At 35.6% G+C, this 26,140-nt stretch overlaps 1 protein-coding gene and 1 long non-coding RNA gene across 3 annotated transcripts in view; one reads left to right on the top strand and one right to left on the bottom strand.

Annotated features, from left to right (window-relative positions):
• Positions 1–26,140, top strand: part of LOC128555578 (uncharacterized) — a 201,837-nt gene that overhangs the window by 79,094 nt on the left and 96,603 nt on the right. The window lies entirely within an intron of this gene.
• The window catches only part of LOC123524964 (annexin A13-like), a 33,638-nt gene that overhangs the window by 1,450 nt on the left and 6,048 nt on the right, over positions 1–26,140 (bottom strand). The window contains exons 2-8 of one of the 2 annotated variants that reach the window (XM_045303610.2): positions 24,837–24,921; positions 20,188–20,282; positions 19,002–19,115; positions 12,428–12,518; positions 8,794–8,939; positions 7,006–7,186; positions 2,530–2,642 (exon numbers count right to left, since the gene is read on the bottom strand). In XM_045303610.2, the coding sequence (XP_045159545.1) occupies positions 2,530–2,642; positions 7,006–7,186; positions 8,794–8,939; positions 12,428–12,518; positions 19,002–19,115; positions 20,188–20,282; positions 24,837–24,921 (825 nt within the window). The remainder of the gene's footprint in view (positions 1–2,529; positions 2,643–7,005; positions 7,187–8,793; positions 8,940–12,427; positions 12,519–19,001; positions 19,116–20,187; positions 20,283–24,836; positions 24,922–26,140) is intronic. The other variant, XM_045303611.2, reaches the window with a different exon arrangement.

The following is a 26,140-nucleotide window of genomic DNA, read 5'->3' as shown; positions in this document are numbered from 1 at the left end:
ACAGTCCTGAAATGAGTCCCTTAATCTGGTAGAGCTCCTTCTGATCTTAGAAAACTAGTTTGAGTTGTTAATATATATCTGTTTAACAAAGAAGAAGGTAGAAGCTCTGTATATTCTGTGATAAACAATGGTTGACACACAGGCTGATAAGAACTGTGTGATGTACGGGTTATTACTACATGGATAAATTAAGCCCAGCATAATTTTCATCAAAATATATTTGTATTTCAATGACCATATAAGAATAAAACATGTTGTGTTTTTTTTTCCAATTTACAATGGTTCATTATTGGATCCATACATTTCATCCACACATTTCAAGCTGATTTTAAAGGTGGTCAATCACATTTCTTTTTATTTCGATACAATGTCTAGTTTTACATTTGCATTTGATAGACATTGAACAATCTGAACCAAAATGCAAGTTTAAAATCTGTGTGTAGCTTCTGAATTCATTTATTTCCAATCTATCTTGGTTGCGCAACCAAGATAGGCAAAGGGAGGTAATAATAATTTTTCAAACTTGCGTTTCTAATGAATTCCATCTAAATACATAATTTTTAGTGCAAATATTTTACAAATATATTACAATATGTCTTAATATTTATACATTTCCTTTGGCAAAGTATGTTTATCAAATTTATACTTATGATAAAATAACTCTATCTTGGTTGGGCAACCAGGATAGGAAAATGAAATTTTAAAAATACCTCCAGTGAAAATCTAATTTGTATTAAGTGTTAAGTGAACATAAATGAGTGTAAATGATCAGATGCTAAAGTTTCGAACAAATCCGTTACATGGCCAAAATCTGATTATCCACCTTTAAAGGGTATTTTGAAATATTTAATGTGTCATATCAAGTTAGTAGACAGAGAATCAGTTGAAACTTGCTTCAAAAGTTCCATCATGGCCAGGTGGTTTAAGCAGTTACCGGTTATATATTTTTATGTCTCCCCCCACTGTTTTTTGCCCCCACTCGTCCGTTGGTCCGTACGTCCGTCCTTCCATCCGTCACACTTCATTTCAGATCAATAACTTGAGAAACATTTGACGTAGAACCTTCAAACTTCATAGGGTGGCAGGGCTTACGGAGTAGACAATCGCTATTGTTTTTTTGGTCACTCCATCAAAGGTCAAGGTCATAGGGGCCTCAACATGGAAAACCATTTCCGATCAGTAACTTGAAAATCACTTGACCTGGAATGTTGAAACTTCATAGGATGATTGGTCAAGCAGAGTAGATGACCCAATTGATGTAGGGGTCACTGTAATAAAGGTCAAGGTCACAGGAGCCTGAACATGGAAAACCATTTCCGATCAATAACTTGAGAGCCACTTCAACTTGAATGTTGAAACATCATAGGATTGGTCATGCAGAGTAGATGACCCCAATTGATTTTGGGGTCATTCTATTAAAGGTCAAGGTCACAGGGGTCTGAACATGGAAAACCATTTCCAGGCAGTAACTTGAGAACCACTAGACCCAGAATGTTGAAACTTCATAGGATGATTGGACATGCAGAGTAGATGAGACCTATTGTTTTTGGTGTCACTCTATTAAAGGTTAAGGCCGCAGCAGACAGAACATGAAAATCCATTTCCAATCAATTTGGCTTAGAACCTCCAAATTTCATAGGGTGATTAGACATGCAGAGTAGATGACCTCTACTGTTTTAGGGTTACTCCATCAAAGGTCAAGGTCACAGGAGGCTGAACATAGAAAACACTTTTCTATCAACAACTTGAGAACCACTTGACCCAGAATGTTGAAACATAATAGGATGATTGGACATGCAGAGTAGATGACCCCTACTGATTCTGGGGTCACTCGATCAAAGGTCAAGGTCACAGGGGCCTGAACATGGAAAACCATTTTCAGTTCATAACTTGAGAACCACTAGGACCAGAATGTTGAAACTTAGTGGGATGATTGGACATGCCAGGTAGATGATCCCTATTGCAGCCAACCATCAGTGTCTCTGACTTTTGCTCCTGTCCCCTATTGACTTCTTGCCTATACGACTATGCATTGGGGGAGACATGTGCTTTTCTACAAAAGCATCTTCTAGTTTCATTTGAATTTATGAATTTTGAAAGCTAGTGGTTCAATTTCTGATGGCATTGTTTTCTTCTCTTTTTTTTTTGTTTAGGAAAAAAGCCATTTAGACTCAAGTTTATTTCTCTGAAATGGACTGCCATTAAAAAAACTGTTTTATTTTTTCATGGAATTTTCAAGTCTCTTTGTTGTATACTTAAATCATGAACTAAATGTTTAAAACTTGATTGAATACAATAAACACATATTATGTGATTCATTCAACTGAAATTGACTCCAATTTTAGCCCTGCATGTGCATGACCAGATAGCGTATCTTTAATTACTGAAGTCAAATTTTTTAATTTAAACAGTCTTAAATGTCTTCAAGATTGTAGAATAACACTTTAACACCACTTTTTCTTTCCCCTTTAACTACAATTCTTGGACAAAACTATGCCAGTTATCTCCCCTTTTGTATGAAGCACTTACCTCAGCGTGCGAGCAAATTAGTCGGATAAGTTCACTGTCATCAGTACCCCAACCTTTCATTGCTTTGTGCAGCCTCTCCGCAAAATAACCCTCTTTATCTTTGGTAACTTTCACTGTAAAAGTTTAATATGGTACAATGTTTCTCAGTCACATTAAAATCTGTCACAACCTACTGGAAAGTTTAAGATATGAACTGTAATAATGTATTTCACTGTTACACTGAAACTGGGTCTAATGATAACAGATCCAGTAACAATTAATGCTCTCTATTGAATATTTTTTTAGTCTGATTAAAACATTAATTGCGGACAATTATTACATGCGGACAATTATTACAAAGTACCTTGCGTTTTAAATGAATTATTTTCTACTAAAAATCCATATTTTTATTACACTTTCTTAGTAAATGAATCAATCAAACACTAAAAATTTTGTTAAAACATGCATTTTTATAGTTGCAAAAATGTAAATACTCAAAAATATTTAATATCTGTATGCATTTTCATGAAATTTTTCATTCAATATACATAACATAGCATGTACTTCCTAAACAGGACAAAACATGATGAAATTTCTCAAAAATAACGATTGCTGAATGCTTTTACCATAATATTGCTAACTGACTGATGTGATAAAAGTGAAACTTCAGACTCAGGAAGGATATGGTGAAGGAAATTTCACAGCTTAATCTAAACTTTTGTGGTTGTCAGAGAAAAATGTCCATGTTACTTTGAAGTACATGTACACTATATTTTTAAAGTGGAAATCCACAGAAACATTCTGCAAATGGCATGCTGACAGAGCACCATGCCAGAATCGTTGTACATAGACCTACATAGATTAAAATCTATTCCAAGTCACTACAATATAGATAGTCTATAAAATCATAAGCCATGCAGTTGTTTATATTTTCCAGTAATAAGTGATAGTGTACCATTTTCAAACAAGTAACTTAAATATATGATGTGACTGAGACAATGTCCACTGTTCAAGAACATTTGATTCCTAACTATAGCCTTTTAACAGTCCCATACCAGTGTTTCATCAGAGAAGAGGTATGGTTTGCTGCCCCAACCTCATCCTTCTGTCTGTCTTTAAAAGTACAGATCATTTCTCATGAATCTTGGTACATGGATAGTTCCCTTGTTTGTTTGTTTTCGGTATAACACTGTTTTCAACAGTATTTCAGTTATCTAATGGCGGGCTGTAAACCTAACCAATTTTGCCTGGACTCTGTACCAATATAAACCACAAGTAACTGCCAACTTCCCCTCATGAATCAGAGGTGGAGGACAATTGATTTCAGACACAGTGTCTTTTTATTGAATTGTCATGCTCCCAGGGATCAAACTTGCAGCTTTCCCTACTGACCTACCAGTAAGCAGATGGGCTATGGGTACATGGATAGAGAGCAGAATATGTAGGGCCTGTGGAGAGATTTCTGCATGAAACCTGGTTCACAGATAGCCGGCAATTTGGAAATGATGATGTTTTTCTTCTTCTAAAGATACGGTTCTTATGGCAACAACTATATAGCAAGAGCACTGTCTATGGGTGCCATCACTCGTCTGTAAGTGTTGGACAATATATGTAATAAAAGAGTTACAGTTAAGATTTTCTGAGTACAAAAAGGGCCATAAATCTGACAAAATGCAGTTTAGAATTATTGTTCTTGACCTACATTGTCCCCAATTGATGATACACAAATGTGGATAGTTTCGAAGCTGTAGCTCTTTTAGTTTTTAAGAAAAGTTTACCTAAACAAGAGGAGCATGATGGACCTGAATCGCTCACCTCTTCCCACATGACCCAGTTTTGAGTATGACGTTTTTTCTATTATTTGACATAGTGACCTAGTTTTTCAGCTCATGTGACCCAGTTTTGAACTTGACCTAGATATTATCACGATAAAAATTCTGACCAATTTTCATGAAGATCCATTTAAAAATATGGTCTCTAGAGAGGTCACAAGGTTTTTCTATTATTTGACCTATTGACCTAGTTTTCAAAGGTACGTGACCCTGTTTTGAACTTTATCTAGATATCATCAAGATGAACATTCTCACTAATTTTCATGAAGATCTCCTGAAAAATATGGCCTCTAGAGAGGTCACAAGGTTTTTCTATTTTTATACCTACTGGCCTAGTTTTTGACCGTGCGTGACCCAGTTTCGAAATTGACCTTGATATCATCAAGTTGAACAATCAGATCAATTTTCATGAAGATCCATTGAAAAATATGGCCTCTAGAGAGGTCAAAAGGTTTTTCTAATTTTAGACCTACTGACTTAGTTTTTGACCCAGTTTCAAACTTGACCTAGATATCATCAAGATGAACATTCAGACCAACTTTCATACAGATCCCATGAAAAGTATGGCCTCTAGAGAGGTCACAAGGTTTTTTTATTATTTGACCTACTGACCTAGTTTTTTATGGCATGTGACCCAGTTTCAAACTTGACCTAGATATCATCAAGGTGAACATTCTGACCAATTTTCATGAAGATCCACTCAAGGGTATGGCCTCTAGAGAGGTCATAAGGTTTTTCTATTTCAAGACCTACTGACCTAGTTTTTGATCGCAGTTGACCCAGTTTCAAATCTGACCTATATATCATCAAGATAAACATTCAGACCAATTTTCATACAGATCCCATGAAAAATATGGCCTCTAGAGAGGTCACAACGTTTTTTTCATTATTTGACCTACTGACCTACTTTCTGACGGCACGTGACCCACTTTCGAACTTGACCTAGATATCATCAAGGTGAACATTCTGACTAACTTTTATGGAGATCCATTCACAAGTATGACCTCTAGAGAGGTCACAAGGTTTTTCTATTTTTAGACCTACTGACCTAGTTTTTGAACGCACATGACCCAATTTCAAACTTGACCTAGATATTATCAAGATGAACATTCAGACCAACTTCCATACAGATCCCATGAAAAATATGGCCTTTAGAGAGGTCACAAGGTTTTTCTATTATTTGACCTACTGACCTAGTTTCTGAAGTCACGTAACCCACTTTCGAACACGACCTAGATATCATCAAAATGAACATTCAGACTAACTTTCATACAGATCCCATGAAAAATATGGCCTCTAGAGAGGTCACAAGGTTTTTCTATTATTTGACCTACTGACCTAGTTTTTGACGGCACGTAACCCACTTTCGAACTTCACCTAGATATCATCAAGGTGAACATTCTGACCAATTTTCATGAAGATCTCATGAAATATATGGCCTCTAGAGAGGTCACAAGGTTTTTCTATTTTGAGACCTACTGACCTAGTTTTTGACCACACGTGAACCAGTTTCAAACTTAACCTAGATATCATCAAGATGAACATTCAGACCAACTTCCATACAGATCCTTGAAAAATATGGCCTTTAGAGAGGTCACAAGGTTTTTCTATTAATTGACCTACTGACCTAGTTTTTGACGGCACGTGACCCAGTTTTGATCTTGACCTAGATATCATCAAAGGTGAATGTTCTGACCAATTTTCATGAAGATCTTTTGAAATATATGGCCTCTAGAGAGGTCACAAGGTTTTTCTATTTTTAGACCTACTGACCTAGTTTTTGAAGGCACGTGACCCAGTTTCAAACTTGACCTAGATATCATCGAGATGAACATTCTGACCAACTTCCATGAAGATCTTGTGAAATATATGGCCTCTAGAGAGGTCACAAGGTTTTTCTATTTTTAGACCTACTGACCTAGTTTTTATCGGTACGTGACCCAGTTTCAAACCAGACCTAGATATCATCAAGATGAACATTCTGACCAACTTTCATAAAGATCCCATGAAAAATGTGACCTCTAGAGTGGTCACAAGCAAACGTTTACGGACTGATGCACGGACGGACGATGGACGACGGACACCGCGTGATCACAAAAGCTCACCTTGTCACTTTGTGACAGGTAAGCTAACAAAAAATTAAACCCATAAACTCAAATTTTCTAAGTACAAAAAGGCCATAAGTCTGACGAAATGCATGTAAGAGTTAACGTTTTTTGCCTACATAATTCCCAAATGATGGTAAACAAGTGTGCAAAGTTTCAAAGCTGTAACTCTTAGGTGTTTTAGAAAAGGCGGATCTAAACAAAAACTTTAACGGACACCAACGATCAAGTGACAATTATAAATTTGTAACCTGGTAGATTTTTCTCAAAAATCAGACAAGCTGATAATATCCCTTCAGGAAAAGTATTTTCTATGCTGGGCAATAGTCTTGTTTAGCTTGACATAAAGGTGTGATTTCACTGAGGCTTTGTTCTCAATGATAATAGACTACAGATGGAGCATTATTATAAGGTCATTCAATATTTATTTCTGATTCATGTCTTGAAGATGTCAGTTTAATTACAGAGAACAGAGAAATTCATAAAGACTGTTACCATTGACTACTGCTGTGTATATACTGAAACAGTATGCAAAAATGTATTTAAAAGCTGTGATTTACCTATAGCAAGATAGCCATCCTTCAGATCTGAGCCCATTTCAGAATCAATGTCCTCCTCAATGCTTTTGCCCTCTCTTTTCTCTTGGTACTTTTCAAACACTTTTTTCAGCTGACGATAACTGCTCAAACACAGGACCGAGTTGAAATCACATTCATCAGTGCCAAGTTGTCCTACACCAGCCTACATGATAAATGTAAAATGTACTTGTAACTTCACGAATAAACCTGAATATTTCCACACCAGTTCACAAAAATATTGGAAACCAGCCTAACTCACCTTTATATATCCACAAAAAATCTGAGGTAATAACAGCTCATAGTCTAAGACATTGTTAGATGAAATTAAAGCATGTCTGTACATTTGTCATGACTTTTAGAAATAAAATAGTGGCTCCAGCATTATGCAAATGTGAACATATATCTGACAAATAAACAGCCACTCGGTTAACTGATGAAACTAGCAATCTTGCTAATGTTTTAGCCAGGAATTAACTGCTATCTTAGGTTTAACAAAAGGACTATGATGTCACTAGCTCGTTCGCTTTAAGTGCACAGCTTTGGTACAAGGTTACACAAAGAAAATATCTGTGAAATTATTTTGAAACGGGTTGAGCTTTTTTGTGACAAGAAGATCTTTTTGTTTTTTTGGGGGTCAGGCAATGAGAGGGTTTTGAGCAAAGGGAACTATGTGATACTAAGAGAAATTAATTATGAAGAAACACCAGAATGTAAAAGTGAAAAAAGATGTGGGGCAGGAGTAGGGGGAGGGGTAATATGGGTGGAAGCTTGAAGGACTTTGGTAGTCTCTCAAGGGACATTAGTTAGATTTTGATTAAGGAAAGCATTATCATAAAGATTTTATATGTTTTTCATGTAGCCGTATAAAGAAAACTAGCCCAATCATAAGGCAGGCATACTTACACTGACGAGATATAAAAGAACCGCCACATCAAAAGTTGGCGTTATTTTCATTATACAGTTTAAATATTGTTGGGCAATGTCAGAAATATACATGTACTCGGATGGACAAACACAGCCAACCAAACCTCATACCTCATTGTTAAATTCATGTACATGCTCAGGATTTCCTCGTGCAGCCTTTGTGTATAAACCATGTGGTTTTATTGAGCGAATTTTACACTGTAAGTACTTGTGTTAGTTGACGTACAACCAAATTTTCAGAGATTTACTGACAATCAGTTTTTGATAATGCCAAGGCTAAATTTCGAAGAGAGGGCCAATGTTTTGGCCATGCTCTAATGTGGGCTACGCAAGAACATTCAGTCTCTAAATCTTTTGTTTGACAATACTGTGTCTCGTTCGACAAGTCAGAGACGCTTGTCGATAGGCCTCAATTGGGTAGAGGAGATGTTCTTTGACGAAATTGTGGATGACAGATGGAAGAAATGATCATATGACCTCACTATGATCACTTACTGCTCAGGTGAGCTAAAAATAGAAACAAAATCCCTTACATTTGTTCAAATTGGGGCACATGACCTTATGTTTTTCATATAAAACACAGTTCATTCATGATTCTTGGAGTCATATATAGATTAAAAGGTCAGATAGTCAAGGTCAGATGAGCAACTTAGGGCCACTATGATCATGTTGTGTATGTTTAGATCACACAGATCTCCAAGTAATCTGTGCATTTTGTTCATTCCATTGTGACCTGAAGCAAACAGTGTTTTACTGTATGTGAATTTCAAACATGACCTTATCAAATTTTTGGAAAATACTAGATAATCTATTTTGTAATAAACAAATCATAGAAAAACTGTTTACATCAATGAGTTTCTGTGCCTCTTCATCTGCAAGGTCATCATCAGAGTCACAGTCCTGACGTCCTGCTTGTGCAAGAGAATACAACATGCGCCCAAAATAGCCACTGGTGTCTCCTTGTATATCTTCTACCAAATCAGCTTCATAAACTGGAAGAAATTACAGGGAAGTATTTCAGATGGATTTAATTGTCATAATTCTTTATATTGAAGTAGTTTTCTAAGTTACAGACTTTGTAAACTCTTGAAAAATGACTATTAATCATATTTGTCACATTAAATAAAATTATCAAATTATCATTTAAGTAACACTTTTATTTTTAACTAAATGATTTAAGATGAGAATTAGTGTGTTCAAATGTCCCAGTGAAATCATTTGATCTTGTCAGCACACACCAGTAACTGTTATTTAATAATTGTGAATCTCAAATTTGAAAGTTACCATAAAACTGAATTTTTATTTATTTGTTGGGATTAGATTTCTCTGAGTGATATAACCCCCAACGTCTATGCAAATTTATTTCAGATTATTACCCATGCCTGCCCACTAGTTTTCATGACCATTTTTATTAGCGCACCTGAGCCAAAGGCTCATGGTGAGCTTTTGTGACCACTCAATGTCGGTCGTTTGTTGTGTGTCCGTCAACATTTTCTAAAAAAATCTTCTTCTTGAAAATCACTGGGCAGAATTACACCAAACTTCACAGGAATGATCCTTGGGTGGCCTCCTTTCAAAATTATTCAAAGAATTGAATTCCATGCAGAACTCTGGTTGCCATGGCAACCAAAAGGAAAAACTTTAAAAATCTTCCTGTCCAAAACTGCAAGGCGTAGAGCCTTGATATTTGGCATGTGACATCACCTAATGGTCCTTTATAAAAATTGTTCAAGTTGTGTCCCTGGGGTGAAAAGAGGCCTCACTCTGGGGGTCACAAGTTTTACATCTATAGACTTTTATAAGGAAAAATCTTTAAAAATCTTCTTGTCCAAAACTGCAAGGCATAGAGCCTCAATACTTAGCAAGTGGCACCATCTAATGGTTATCTATAAAGATTGTTCAAATTATGCCCCTGGGGTGAAAAGAGGCCCCGCCCCGGTGGTCACAAATTTTACATAGACTTATATAGGAAAAAACTTTAAAGTCTTCTTGTCTGAAACCACACAACGTAATCTTTTGATATTTGGTATGTTGCATTGTCTAGTGGTCCTCTACCAAAATTGTTCAAATTATGTCCTTGGGGTGAAAAGAGGCCCTGCACTGGCACGGTCCCAAGTTTTACATAGACTTTTATAGGAAAAAAACTTTAAAAATCTTCAAGTTCAAGGCCTAGGCCTTTGATATTTGGTATGTAGCATTACCTAGTGGATCTCTAACAAGATTGTTCAAATTATGCCCCTGGGGTGAAAAAGAGGCCCTGCCCTGGGGGTCACTTGTTATATGAATTATATAGGAATAAATACTTCAAAAATTATCAGATCATATTTCATAGACTGTTTAATTATAATAACCTGATGACCCAAAGCGATTATGGGTCACTTGACTCTGACCTTGACCTACTGACCTACTTTCTTGTTTTTTAAGATACAGTCTTGAAATTTGGACGACATGTACAGTTTTTGCACAGCAATCTTAAAACTGACTTTCAGTGACCATGAATGTGACCTACCGACGCACTTTCTAATATTTTAGCATCCGTTTGCCATTTTAAACATGTGGCTCATATAACATAGGTGATCGATTCAGGGTCATCATGACCCTCTTGTTAAAGAAAAAACAATGGATGACTGTTTATGACCAGGTTTTTTGGCTCAATTTGCCATCTTATTTGGTTGTTTTGTTATTCTTTAATTTAACTCACAAACTTTATTGAATATTTGATCCAACATTTTGTGTCTTTTCATACAGGATACCATCAATTTAATATCAGAAATAAAAAAAATATAATCTCCAATCTCCATTCTCTCCTGAGCCATTTCAAAGATAAATTGGATGATAATCTATCAATTAAATTGTAATGGCCTTACCCACATAGGTCAAGTTACCAAAATCATGAAAATATTGAACCAATTCCTTCCAAGTAAGAAATAGTCTCATAATATGAACAGAAGTGCCAAACTGTCAAATAAAACGCCCTTTACAGCAAATTACTTTTGTCTTTAAAAATACTACACTCTGTGACTGAGCAGACTAATTGTCAATTTTCTGAATTTTGACTAATTCAAGGGCTGTAACTCCAGAGTGATTAGGACTATCCTGTTGGTTATAAAATTTTGCCAAGATACATGTAATATGCCAACTAGAAGGTGTTTTTGTTATAAAAACATATGTCTCCCCCTATGTATATCTTTAGCTCTGGCAGCCATTTTGTACAGCAAAGCGAAACGTGTTGGCAATATGCACAATTAGGCTTGATACTGATCGCTCCTGTGAAGTTTCGTCGAAATCTGTCCAGCAGTTTGACCTGTGAAAGCCAGACAAGATTTTTCTATTTTTAGCTTTGGTGGCCATTTTGTGCAGCGAAGCAGAACGTGCCAGCAATATGCACAACTAGGCTTAGTACTGATCACTCCTGTGAAGTTTGTCGAAATCCAGCCAGCAGTTTGACCTGTAAAAGCCGGATAAGATTTCTCTATTTTCAGCTCTGGTGGCCATTTTATGCAGCAAAGCAAAACATGCTGGCAATATGCACAACTAGGCTTGGTACTGATCACTCCTGTGAAGTTTCATTGAAATCCAGCTAGCATTTGAAAAGCCATTATACAAGATTTTTCTATTTTTAGCTCTGGTGGCCATTTTGTATACATCTTCTGTACAAGTATAGCTGACATCAAAGAAAAACTACTCTGGTTATAAAATGGAAACTGTCAATTTTGACCAACTCAAGGGCCATAACCCTTGAGATACTGGTCTGAACTGGCTGGTTATTGAACCTGGACTATATATTATAGAGATACATACTTTATGTAAGTTTACTTTAGTTCTGATACAAAATACTTCAATTATTGAGCAGACAGCGATATTTTTCAGCCCACCACACTGCCCGACCACATATCTCATTTTTCAATCAAGGGTATAAAAACAAAAGATTTCATGACAAATGCACCAAAAGTGGCATGCCCTTGCTTTTGGTTAGGTTAAGGTTTAGGGCAAGGGTCCCTGCCTGTAGCCTTGACCTTGGAGGTACAACTTGACTAACCTCACTGTGCTTAGTATTTGTATTTAGTTTAATAAGAATTCCTTCAATAAGGATTTAGTTCTAGCTGAGACAGAAGTGTTACAGATGGATGGAAAAACTAACAAACATGCTAATAGTGCTTTTATTATATATACCTTCCTTTGGGGATATAAAAATATTTTTTTCAATCGTAACTGAAAGTGCTTTCATTTATTTGCCTGTAGAATTATCAAATTATTTATGGGGCACTACCTTTTTGCAGATTTCATGTTTGAGTCAATTCGAAACATTTAATCCCAAACTAGTGAAATTTCCACTCATACTATGATGTATCAAATTCATATCCCCACTAAGTAGCAGTTTTGGCCCAAACCATGAAACTTTGTGCCAATAAAATTAATTGATTTCAAAGTACTTTTGTCCCTTTCATTTGTACGCAATATAAGAAATAAAATGTTTTACGTGTGGTGTAGGCTTCCTTAATTTGTTCAATTTCTTCATTGGTTCTTGTACAAAGTATTCCAATTAATGTGTATTCATCTGTGCCGGCACCCTGTATATAAAAATAATTATATTTATAATAATTATTATATTAGAATTTAACAATTTTAAAAATACTGTGAAATACAATATATACTTTTTAAGAAAAAGCAAGAATAATGTCAACATTGAAAGACACAATCATACACCCTGATGATGCTTCATAAGAATAATAAATAAAGTCCTTCAAAGGCCAAAAACTTCTACCAAATGTTCTGAGTTGAAAAAGGCCAATATTTCTTCATACATTCAACCCTAACTTGGTTTTGGTTTGATTACTTGGAAGCTTTGTATGAAGCTTGAAAGTTGCATGCACAACTTTAACCTTTACGCTGCTAAATTTCTAAAATGAACTGGTTGATCATTCAATTTGGGTAGTACCACATATCATTGAAAGAGGTGTTCACTGAAAATTTACTAACTGAATAGCGAACAGTGCAGACCATGATCAGCCTGATGCCAGCAGGCTAAAGGTTAACCAAATTTTCTAACTTGAAAAAAAGGTTAAAACTAGGTAAAATTCAACCAAGAGTTATCTAACTTGGACATTTTAGTAGGTTTGATGAATGTAAGCCTTGTTTGAAGTTTCAATCCAATACATGAAACTGAGATATGTTTATACATGTAAAAGTGTGACGTCAATTGTGACGCAAATGTATACACCTTGATATAAAAATAAAAAGCTCTCACTATTCTTCAAATCTTTAAATAGTTGAGCTAAAAAAAAATCAAACACAGAATTTCTGATAATTACTGCATATCTACTTAATGATGATAATGTATATTTTATAAGGAAACTGTAGGAGCTGAATGCACAAGGAACAGAATGATGTAGTTGTAATCTTATAAATCCAAACAAGGGACATAACTAAACACATAATGTCAACTTGATGTTGATGTTGTATGCAAAGTTTGATCTGAACTGGTTAGAAACTGTAGGAATAAAAGGCACTAACTCAAGATTTGGGCTAAAATAAATATTTCTTTAAAATTGAAATTTGGTCATATTATGAGCATTATGTGTATTTACTTCTTAACTATCTTAAAAATGCTAAATCAAGAGAGAGAAAATACCCGAGTCGAAAATAGAATCCAGTTCGTCACGGCAATAAAAATGTTCCTGCTGTTTTTACCAATACACCATGGTGGAATATGTTTTCAAAGACCGTTAAATAGAGATATTCATAATTAAGGCAGTTTACCTTGAGTAAAGTGTTACAAAAGCTTTTCAATTATCGGTGTAAAAATTAGTAAAATTAGCTGTCTGTTGACAGCGTGCTCGACTATTCAAAGAATTGATGAAAGTGCAGGGTCAAAATATTACCAGAGATTTTCAGACAAAAGAAGGAACAAGAGCTGTCTGTTGACAATGCGCTCAACTATTGGAAGTATTGATAGAAGTATAGGGTGAAAATATTAACAGAGATTTTCAGACAAAAGAAAAAGAAAAGATAAGACAAACAATGTACCTGCATTTGTGGATTTGGATAAGTCTTCCGCTATATGGCAATGTGTGCCCATGATGGTAAGCAAGTGTTCAAAGTTTCAAAGCCATATATCAAACAATTTAAAGACAAAATATCGAACGGTATGCAAAACTTAACTAATTTCTATGTCAAAAAAGGGTCATAACTGAGCTAAAGTCCTTGTCCTAGGTATGTAGACTATGATGGTAAACAAGTGGTCAAAGTTTCAAAGCCATATGACAAACCTGTAAGGCAAAATGTGAACTGGTATGAAAAACTTAACTAATTTTCAAGTCCAAAATTGGCCATAATTCAGCCAAAATAGTTGACAGAGTTCTGTACTCTTGCCTACAGATAGGAATCATGATGATAAACAGGTGTTAAATGTTTCAAAGCCATATGTCAAATAGCTTTGACAAAACGCTGACTTGTATGAAAACTGAACCAATTTCCAAGTCCAAAAAGGGCCATAATTCAGCCAAAATACTTGACAGAGTTATGTACTCTTGCCTACAGATTATGCTGATAAGCAAGTGTTCAAAGTTTCAAAGCCACATGTCAAACAGTTTTGACAAAAAGTGGACTTGTACAAAAACTGAACCAATTTCTAAGTCCAAAAAGGGCCAAAATTCTGCCAGAATAGTTTACAGAGTTATGTACTCTTTCCTACAGATGGAAATCATGATGATAAACAAGTGTGCAAAGTTTCAAAGCCACATGTCAAATAGTGTTGTACAAATTTCCAAGTCCAAAAAGAGCCATAATTCAGCCAAAATAGTTATGTTTCCTTGCCTACAGATAGAGACTGTTGTAATAAACAAGTGATAAAAGGTTCAGAGCCATATGTCAAACACTTTACACAAAATGTGAACTGATACGAAAAACTTAACCAGGATTTTTAAGTTAAAAGGGCCATAATTCAGCCATAATCCTTGATGGAGTTATGTACTATTGCCTAAAACTGTACAAGGTGATGGTACAGAAGTATTCAAAGTTTCAAAGCTTTATCTCAAAAGGTTTTATCAAAATGTGGACTGGTACGAAAAACATTACCAAGGACTGTGACGCCTATGCAGACACAGATGCCAATGCCGTGGTGAGTAGAATAGCTCTACTTACTGTTCAAATAGACAAGCTAAAAACAACTAATTCTAATATGTTTCCATAACATATAGTCTGTCAGTAATTAAGTTTCAAAGCCTTCTTAAGAAAAATTTACTGATAGATCTACCTCAAATTTTTTCTCTGTTTTTGTTGTTGTATGAACTGGAGTCAAGTGCTTTGAAGTACACAAGATACAGATGTAGCTGTAATACTGTTAAGTTAAACAGGAGCTCCACCAAGCAGGGTAATATACACACGACGAAGATATATATCAGAGGAGGAGGGAAGCAAAATTTAAAGAAAAGAGGGTCATGATGACCCTCTATCACTCACTGTTAAACTTGGCCTTGGAATCATCAAGATAAACATTCTGACCAAGTTTCATGAAGATAGGGTCATAAGTGGCCTCCAGAGTGTTAACAAGCACTTCCTTTGATTTGAGAGGGTGACCTAGCTTTTGACCCCACATGACCCAGTTTGGAACTTGGCCTAGAAATAATCAAGATGAACATTTTTTTTCATGAAGATAGGGTCCAAAATGTGGCCTATAGGGTGTTAACAAGCTTTTCCTTTGATTTGAGTTGTGATCTAATTTTTACCCCACATGACCCAGTTTTGGACTTGGCAAAGGAATCATCAAGATAAACATTCTTATCAAGTTTCATGAAGATAGGGTCATAAATGTGGCCTATAGGGTGTTAACAAGCTTTTCCTTTGACTTGACCTGGTGACCTAGTTTTTGACCACCTATGATCCAGTTATGAACTTGGCCTAGAGATCACCAAGATAAACATTCTATGCAAGTTTGTATCAAATCAAAGCATAAATGAAACCTCTTTATGGCTGAAAGGGCCAATATAGAAAATTTTGCCCCTTTCAGGGGCAGTAACTCTAGAACCCATGATGGAATCTAGCCGGTTTTTGAAAGGAATTGAGATATTATTGTGACTTCAGATGTGCGTAAGTGTGGTTAAAATCGAATGTAAAATGTCACTTCTATGGTGTTCACAAGGTAAAATTAACAACTATGGGTCATAACTCCGGCACCTATGATTAGATTTGCCAATTTTTATCACTGAATCCAAGATCTATTGTTGTTAAAGATATTTTGCAAGTTTGTATCAAATCAAACCTTAAATGAAGTCTCTATATGGCTGCAAAAGCCAAAATAGCCAATTTTGGCCGTTTAAGGGGCCATAACTCTGGAACCCATGAAGGGATCTGGGTTTTGAAAGGAATTGAGATATTATGCCAATACAAGTTTTGTGCAAGTTTGATTAAAATCAATTGCAAAATGTGCTCTCTATCATGTTCACAAGCCAAAAATAGCAAATTTTGGCCTTTTAAGAGGCCATAACTGTGGAACCCATGATAGGATCTGGCCACTTTTCAAAAAGAACCGAGATATCATGCCATTACAAGTTGTGTGCAAGTTTGATTAAAATTGGTTGCAAAATTTGGTTTCTATCATGTTCACAAGAATTGTGAATGGACGATGGACGGACAGACGATGGGTGATCACAAAAGCTCACACTGTCACTATGTGACAGGTGAGCTAAAAAAGCATCTTTAAAGAGGTTTTTTATGTAGGGCATGGGAGGGGAGAGGGAGCAGGGCATGTGTGAATGGTGGTGGTGACAGGAGACGGGATATTAAAAGGTAAGAAACTAAATGAAGAAAAAGCAAATGTAGATTGTTGCAGTCTGTATCAACACCTGCCTATATTCCAAGTTTCAAGTCAATACCTTTAATAGTTTTTAAGTTATGATCTGGACATGAAATATGATGGGCAGATGTCACCTTTCTGTGACCTTGACCTTTGACCTACCACCCTGGTTTATGCACTCTGTATTTCGTCTTATCACCACCTACCTACATCCCAAGTTTGAAGTCAATTATTTGAATGGTTAATAAGTTATGCACTGGATATGAAATAAAACAGACAAATTTGATCTTTGAGCTAAATTTGTGACCTTGACCTTTAACCTACAGATCTGGTTCATAAGCTTAGCCCATTGTCTCATCGCCACCTACCTACAAGCCAAGTTTGAAGTCAATACCTTGCATGGTTATTTAGTTAGGCTCTGGAAACGAAATATGACGGCCAATTTTGATCTTTTAGCTCAATTTGCGACCTTCACATTTGAACTACAGAGCCGTTTCAAGCGCTCTGCACATCCTCTCACTGCCATCTACCCATATGCCAAATTTAAAGTCAATATCTTTAACAGCCATAAAGTTATGCTTCGGACATGAACTATGACAGACAGATGGATAGACAGATGGAGAGACACGTGCGCCATCACATAATATGTCCCGTTTCTCAAAAACAGGGCAAAACTCAAGAATAATAATCAGATATGGAAGTCCAGGAAACATGTTTTTCAGATTAATGATGTATACCACAATTCATTGGAACTCGGTGGAAACTGGAGAAAGAGTTGATACTCAAGGTATAGTTGTAGTTGTAACATTGTAAATTAAAAACAAAATGGTCAATACAAATTAGAAACAAGAGCTGCCTAAAAGAATTCAAATCATATTATGGCAATGATAACTTGCACGTAAACTTCAACCAGATTTTCTAGGTCCAAAAATGGCCATTGTTTGAACTAATTTCAACCAAGAGTTACCTAACTTAATTACTTGACTAGCTCTGATGACTGGGAAGCACAATGTGAAATCAATACATGACTGTACATGTAGTTGTTACTGAGAGATGGCTAGATAGGTACTAAATACAGGCAAAACTTTGCCAGGATTTTCTAAGTAAATAAAGGGCAATAATTTGAATTAATTTCAATCAAGAGTTATCTAACTTGATTATTTCAGTAGATCTGATTACTAGGAAGCCATGTGTAAAGTTTTCATGGTTACAGAGATATGAAGTTGCACACAAAACTTCAACCTAGGTGTGTTGCCAAGCCAACACCTTAATTGCCTGGCAACACCTTGGTGAGCAGAATAGCTCTCACTATTTTTCATATTGTCGAGCTAAAAATAATCACATATTCAAGTCCTGATAACATGCGCATGTCCACTACATAATGATGATGTATACCAAGTTCCATTAAAATGAATGGAAACTGTAAGAAGAGTTGCAGCTGCAGTTGTAACATTGTAAATTGTGCAATGGACCCACTAGTCGGAAAAACGTTCAAACATTATTTGCCTCCCAGGTCTTTGACACAATGTTAAAAAAGTCTGTGCTTAAGGTAGTTCTGCACGTTCTGATAAACCAGAAGTGATGGCATAATGTCATTTATCCGGAAAACATAGATTTAAGCCTGAATTTGGCGTACAGAAATGAAAATCATTTTATGAATTAATTGAGACCTGTTAGTAAATTTATTACAATGACACTGTTGCTATATTTCTAAAGTCAAAAAATGATATTAAAACATATGACACTTTAAAATAATCAAAATAATGTCTTAAAATTAGGGTGAAAGGTCCGGTTCATATTAATCGTGGTCAAATATAAAACAAATAAGCACAAGGACCTATACATTTTATTTCACCAAATTATAGGCCATGTGTTCATTTACAACTGTGAGAAGTTTCATCAAAATCTACATTGTAGAAAATTTTCTATTCGCGAAAATGTTATGAAAGTTATGACTTTTCCCATAGACTCCAATTATGAAATATTACGTGAGGTCCAAATTCCAAATTTTTCAAATCAGTCTAGCACACGACCCTATCTATTTTTATTTGCTGAATTTTCTAGGTATATTCTGAAGTTTTGAAAAATCAGAGTTTAATCAAATTCTACATTGTAGAAAAAATACTGATCCAAACGTGCAGAACTTCCTTAAATAGTATAATTATACTTGAATTTAATGTATTTTCAGCTGACTCTAGTATTTTCTCTGAGTTAAGTGTAAATTATCTCTTTATCTATAGAGAAAGAAGACTGAACATACACATATTGCATCATGCAGCATTTTTGCATCGTATTCCCGTGGTTTGGTCATCAAGGCACATACGACCTCTTCCAAGTCTCCAGTTAACTCCGAAATCAAGTCTTCAATAAGTGGCTGAAATAACAAATCAACAGTTAACAAGCTGTGCAAAGATCTTAGTTGAAGTTATGACCCAAGTGTGACACTGCTCCTGGGCTGAGCACCTAGCATCTCAACTGGGGACACTGACCCACTAAGCATTCAATTTGTCACAATATTAATTATTTACATTTACATCCTAAAATATTGAGACTGTTAACTTGCCTTAAGTGGCAGCATGTTTATCAGTGATAACCTACATTGCAGCAAAAGGTAGCATATCTATCAATGATAACCGTAACCTTGCTGTAAGTGGCAGCACATTCATAAGTGATAACCTACCATGCACTAAGCAGGAAATTCAGAAGTGATAACCTTTCTTGCCATAATTGGCAGAATACTCATCAATATTAACTTACCTTATTGTCCTTAGAAGAACTTTTATCAGTGATAACCAATCTTGCCTTAAGTGGCAGCATAATTATCAGTGATAACTTACCTTACCATAAATTGCAGCGTATTTATCAGTGATAACATACCTTCCTCGCAAAAAAATGGCAGCATATTTATCAGTGATAACCTACTTTGTCATAAATATTAAATGGCAGCATATTTATCAGTGATAACCTACATTGCCATAAAGGGCAGCACATTTATCGGTAATAACATACCTTGCCATAAATGGCAGCATATTTATCAGTGATAACCTACCTTGCCATAAATGGCAGCATATTAATCAGTGATAACCTACATTTCCATAACTGGCAGCATATTTGTCAGTGATAACCTACCTTGCCATAACTGGCGGCATATTTATCAGTGATAACCTACATTGCCATAAATGGCAGCATACTGATGAGTGATAACCTACTTTTCCATAACTGGCAGCATATTTATCAGTTATAACCTACCTTGTCATAACTGGCAGCATATTTATCAGTGAGAACCTACCTTGCCATAACTGGCAGCATATTTATCAGTGTGGCCTACCTTGCCACAAAAGCCAGCATATTTATCAGTGACAACCTACCTTGCATATAAATGACACCTTATTTATCAGTGACAACCTTTGCCATACGTGGCAGCATATTTATCAGTGATAACCTACCTTGCCATAAGCTACTCTATAAGTTTCAGCAATTGCTTGTCTCTGCTCATTGTTGTGTGTCACCAGGACTTCTACTATATCCGCTTCATTTGTACCTGCATAAAGGAATTTTAATGTGTTATGAAAATTTGGATTTTTGTCCATTGGTCAACTTAAGGAATATTTATGTGACAATCTAACACAATCTTTAAAGTTATTGAAAATAAAATGCCATTTTCTAGAAGTGATTAATACCCCAAGGCACTGCATTTATACAGGGAAAATGTTCCAGTAGTTAAGAAGATAAATAAGGACATAAATTTGAGGTATTTGTTATTTAAGCTCTTAGCATGACCTTAACCTTGGAACTAGTGACTTGGTTGTGCTCTCTGCTTGATGTGGTTAACAACTGATGCTTATTTTATGAAAATTAATCCAGTGCTTAAGAAGATATGGAGTGGACTTAAATTTTAGCCTCTCTAAGTATGACTTGGACCAATGGACCTAGCGACCTGGGTTGTGCACGCTGCATGTTGACTTGTTATGTTAGAAAATGATGCTAGTTTTATGACAATTCTTCCAATGGTTATTGAGATACAAAGCAAACACAAATTTAAGCTATCTGATCTTTGACCTCCAAGTGTTACCTTGACCTTGTTCCCAATGACCATGGCTGTGTGCTCTGCAAGTCGTCTTGATTGTGTAAATATCTGATGCTAGTTTTATGAAACTTTTCTAAGTGGTTTAGCAGATATGGAGCAGACACAAAGTTAAACTATTCAGTATAAGACCTCCAAGTTTGACCTTGACCTTGGACGGTTTGACCTGGATTGTATGCTTTGCACTTGTACTAATGATTAATTTCCAGGAGGTTAAGGAGATATGGAGGGCTACAAAGTTGATCTTTTTGACCTTTGACCTCCAAGTGTAACCTTGACCTTAGACCTAGTGATCTGCAATGCGCGCTCTGCAAGTTGTCTTGATATTGAGGTTTACAACTAATGCAAGTTTTATGAGAATTTTCCCTGTGAAGATAAGGAGGAGATACAAAAACAGACCAACGGACGTGCGTGACTCAGATATACTTTGTATCTGGGGATATAAAAATCGTAGCCACTGGAACAATTTACAGAACATAATAACCTCCCCTTACAAACATTTTCTATACAAAAATTGAGTAGGATATCTGAATTCTTTTGGTATGATTTAAAAATCATTTAAGTAAGACTTAGTGACAAAATTATTAATTACAGTTTGCCTTATCCAATTTTGAAGAATTTCTATAATGTGTGCAATATAATATGCATATGTTTAAAGTACCTCTGTATACTATCAAACTGAAAAAAAACTACATTAAATTTATTGCGTATATTACAATTGTTTTTTAATCTTACACGAAGCAGGCAACTTTCAACTTTAAATGAGTACTAAATTTCTTCATGCTCTTATTGTGAAGGGCCTGATCTGAAGAAAGTAGCAAGGAAACTTGTTTATAAAATACAACAAAAATATACATGCAGATTTTGGTTTTTTAAAAGTTACATATTTCATTTTGCATAGTAAAATAACTTCGGCTAATCTACTGTATGAAAGACTATTAGAAAGCATATGATATGTTCTATCTATAGCAGTATAATAAAAGTACAATGTATACAGTATATTTTGTGTTCTGTTTCTGAAGGACTTTTTTTCATTTATAGAGAAATAACTTATGTTCAACCTGTATAAACAACACCTCTTCACAGCAAATACTTCCCCATAAATGCAGATATTTTCTTTCCCACTAGACCAGTTTAATTAACCTTTTTAGACAGACCATCATAAACTCTTAACAACAAACACATTGAAGATAAATATCTTTAAATGACCAGATGCTTAAGTTTGGAAAAAATACATTACTTGACTAAATTCTGATGAACCATGTTTAAATTAAAAGAATGTAAATATAACAAGAGCTGTCAGAGGACAGCAATGCTCGATTATTCAATGGCCTTGTCAACATTGAATGGATACAAAAAGTCAAAAAGGGGCATAATTTTGTAAAAATGTGAAACAGGGTTATGGAACCTGCACAGTGCTTATCAGCTCATGACAATGGATAAGTGTGTGAAGTTTCCGTCCATTCCCATTAGTGGGTACTGAGATACCAGCTTACATAAAAAACCTTAACCAACAAGAGCTGTCACTAATGGTGACAAATGCCCCCGCAGCACCTTGACCTTTGACCTGGTGACCCCAAAGTCAATAGGGGCCGTGTACTCAATAAGTACTATCAGCATGTGAAGTTTGAAGGTCCTGGGTGCAGTGGTTCGCAAGTAAAGTGCCTTCATGCAAAAAGTTAACGTTACGACGAACGAACGAACGGACGGACAGTTGAAAACTAATATGCCTCCCTTCGGGGGCATTAAAACTGCTAACTCAAAAAGGGGCATAATTTTGTAAAAAACGTCAGATCATGACAGTGAACAAGTGTGTGAAGTTTCAATCCGTTCCCATTATAATGGGTACTGAGATACCAGCTTACATATAAAAATTTAACCAAAAACTGCTAAGTTGAAAAAGGGGCATAATTTTGTAAAAATGCAAAGTAGAGTTATTGAACCTATGCACTGCAGTCATATCATGGCAGTGAACAAGTGTGTTAAGTTTCAATCCATTCCCATTAGTGGATACTGATCGAGATAACGGCTTACATAAAAAAACTTAACCAAAAACTGCTAAGTCGAAAAAGGGGCATAATTTTGAAAAAATGCAAAGAAGAGTTATGGGTACACAGTCAAAAAAGGGGCATAATTTTGTAAAAATGCGAAACAGGGTTATGGAACCTGCACAGTGCTTATCAGCTCACGACAATGGATAAGTGCGTGAAGTTTCAATCCATTCCCATTAGTGGGTACTGAGATACCAGCTGACATATAAGAACTTTAACCAAAAATTTCTAAGTAGAAAAAGGGGCATAATTTTGTAAAAATGCAAAACAGAATTATGGAACCTATGCAATGTAACAGGCACGTGTCCAGGTGGGGGGCCAGGGGGCCCCCCCCCCCCCCCCCCCCCCTCTGGCTGGCTAGTTACGATTTTTATTACTATGGGCCCCTCAGTTAACAAATTTATACACCAGCGCAACTGGCTTGATTTGACAGCAATACACAGGCTAAAGAGCCATAAAACCGTGTCCGGTAGTGGAAATTAGCCCCAGGCATGTCACAGGTAAAAGTTTATCTGTACATGCTTCATTGATCGCTTGATCGGTACTTGATTGGGTAGTGGAGAAACTGTTATGTTTTTTTACTCTTTGGAAGTGTTATAAAATGATCAGAACATTGTTGGTTTTGTTAAGTAAATCTTAAAATGAATCTTAAATTGAAACATTATGATAGTTGTATTTTGGTTTACATTAAGGCACATTCCCCAAATTTATTAAATTGATAGATATTTATCCCATCTTTTTATTTTACAACAATTATGAATTTGAAACTACTGTATCAATTTTACTCTTTTGGGTCCAGTACTTACTTAAAAACTCTCATAGTTTTAAAAAGTAGTTTCTCAGTAAATCTTACAAAACGCATCTAAAACTCGTTACTTACGAGGGGTTTTATACATAAAAATATCATTTAATATGTGCTGTGATGTTATAGTTTGTACAGTCAAAGAAGTATAAAATACACATCAATTTATTTTTATAGATCTCTGGTACAGTTAAGAGTTCATTGTCATTTGAAATCTATGATGTAAATAGTAATTGTCATAATACTTCGTTAGTTTTGTTGGAAATCTAAAACATTTGGCCATTTTGCAAATAGGATACCCATAATAATTAGACTAGCCACTAGACTGATAATTACGATATTTCTATGATTTTTTTCTTTTGTATGTTCATAGAGACAAAAGCCAGTCTATTCTAGAGATTTTCTAAGAGGACTGATGTTAAAATTGTAATATTGGACATAGTATATATAGACTGGCTCAGTTCACTACATGAAATAATAAAAATGAAAAAAAAAAATATCATAGTTTAGGAGCTAGTCTACTTAATAACCATGTTAAAACTTCAACATTTTTTTCAACTGGGTATCATACAGAAAAAATAAGTCCATACACCGTGACTGAACAATCATACATACATTGAAAAGGCTTGATGAAATGATTAAAAAGTAGACTTTTCCTTAAATATATGATACATTCATGCATCCTTAAAGGTGTTTCAGGTAGCAGGAAAATGCATCTATTCATGTGTCATATTAAAAAATTTCGCAATCTGGAGGGGATACCCCTCCCGAACCCACCCCACGTTGGGCCCCCCAGCAAACAAATCCTGCACGCGGGCCTGGGTAAGTCAGTTTATCACAGTGAATACGTGTGTCAAGTTTCAATCCATTCCCACAGCTTACATACAAAAACTTAACCAAATCGGGACGCCGACGCATGGGCGAGCCCAATAGCTCTACCTATTCTTTGAATAGTCGAGCTAAAAATGTCCATTATTTACTTGAAACAGCACATCATGCATGATAAATAGCGGTCACAAGTTTTGACCAGTGTCCCCTTATTATGAATCCAAACATTGTATTTTTGGGGCACATGCTCAGTCAAAAGTAAATTTATAGCTCCAACCCATATTGTGAAAGGGCGCAACTTGGAAATAGACAGATTTTACTGTTTTTTACCAAAGCCGTCCATTGCATCCTTCAGTTTTTCAGCACATACTTTGGCCTCTTCATCAGTAAAGTTGAAATCGCCTGCGATTGTTGCCTACAATATAATTACTGTGCAACTATAACATACAAATTAGTAATGTCATGAAAATAGAATAACCGTGTTAAAATAGAAAAATTTTATTAATTTTCTCTTGAATAAAATGACTGTTTGTCGTGCAACTGCTTATTATTGTATCACTCGGGCTGCGCCCTCGTGATATAATTCATTCGCATCTCGCATCCAAACTATGATTTTATTCCAAGACAAATCACTGTTTCAGCAAATATGAGAGTCCTCACGTTAAAATGCGTTTTTGCGTTCTTGTACTTTACTACTTAGTCACAGAAACGCAGATCAATACCTACTAACTTGTTTATTAACTTACCCAGATGGGTTTTTAACGTGACTACAGTTTTCGAATGATTAAAAAAAACAGACGCTCGTTGATTTTCTCATCTGGGCGGCCAAACCCGTGTGACTTTTCGGTATCGTACAAACGGGGAAAATAACTCGATTCAGGTTGCATTTTTTTCACTTATATCTTTGTTATTACTTGACGGATTTTGATAAGATAAAAACGCTTTAAAAACAGGAAACGACTGCTTACGTCTGCCACACATTCGCGATACTTTCTTCTAATATTTCTCTCGAATTGGTCCATAGAAAAACATTTGGGCGAAGTGTTTAAGAAAAGTATTGATAATGTCTGGCAGAAGTTTTGTGTCGAGGAAAGCATCCGTTCTCCTGTCTTCGACGCTTGTTTTATTATCGAAGTCAGTCAAGTGCGCAAACATTTTGTTTTCCCATGTGTACAATAATGTGTTCGTGTACAGTAATGTCACGTGGGTCGGTCACCTCTATACATAGTAGTTCTATGGTTAGAAAGCAATTAATTCACCTCATACAGTCCCTGTAACTTTTTATTGGGGGAAATGACAGCAGAATGACAATCCCTTTTAACATTATGTCATATTTACTAACATTCTATATCTTTCTAAACACTTTTTATCAAAAACTGGACATCATAAAAATTCTGAAACTTTTCCATTTGAATGGTTTAACTGTTTATAGATAAAAGACGTATAATGTCAACCTCATCATTTTAAGATTTTTAGAGTCGGCTAAACGCTGTCAAGCGTTTGACGAGTCCTTGCTATCGCACGATTTCTCATTCTTAAATGGCCTCACAACACAGCGAAGTGATGTAGTTCCATTGGATTGTCTCTAATTTCAAAGAGTTCATTGATCGAATGAAGTTCATTTATGTCAATCC

Source organism: Mercenaria mercenaria, chromosome 3 (genome assembly GCF_021730395.1).
Source record: "Mercenaria mercenaria strain notata chromosome 3, MADL_Memer_1, whole genome shotgun sequence".
NCBI lineage: Eukaryota > Metazoa > Mollusca > Bivalvia > Venerida > Veneridae > Mercenaria > Mercenaria mercenaria.
This window is presented reverse-complemented; position numbering and strand designations above follow the sequence as displayed.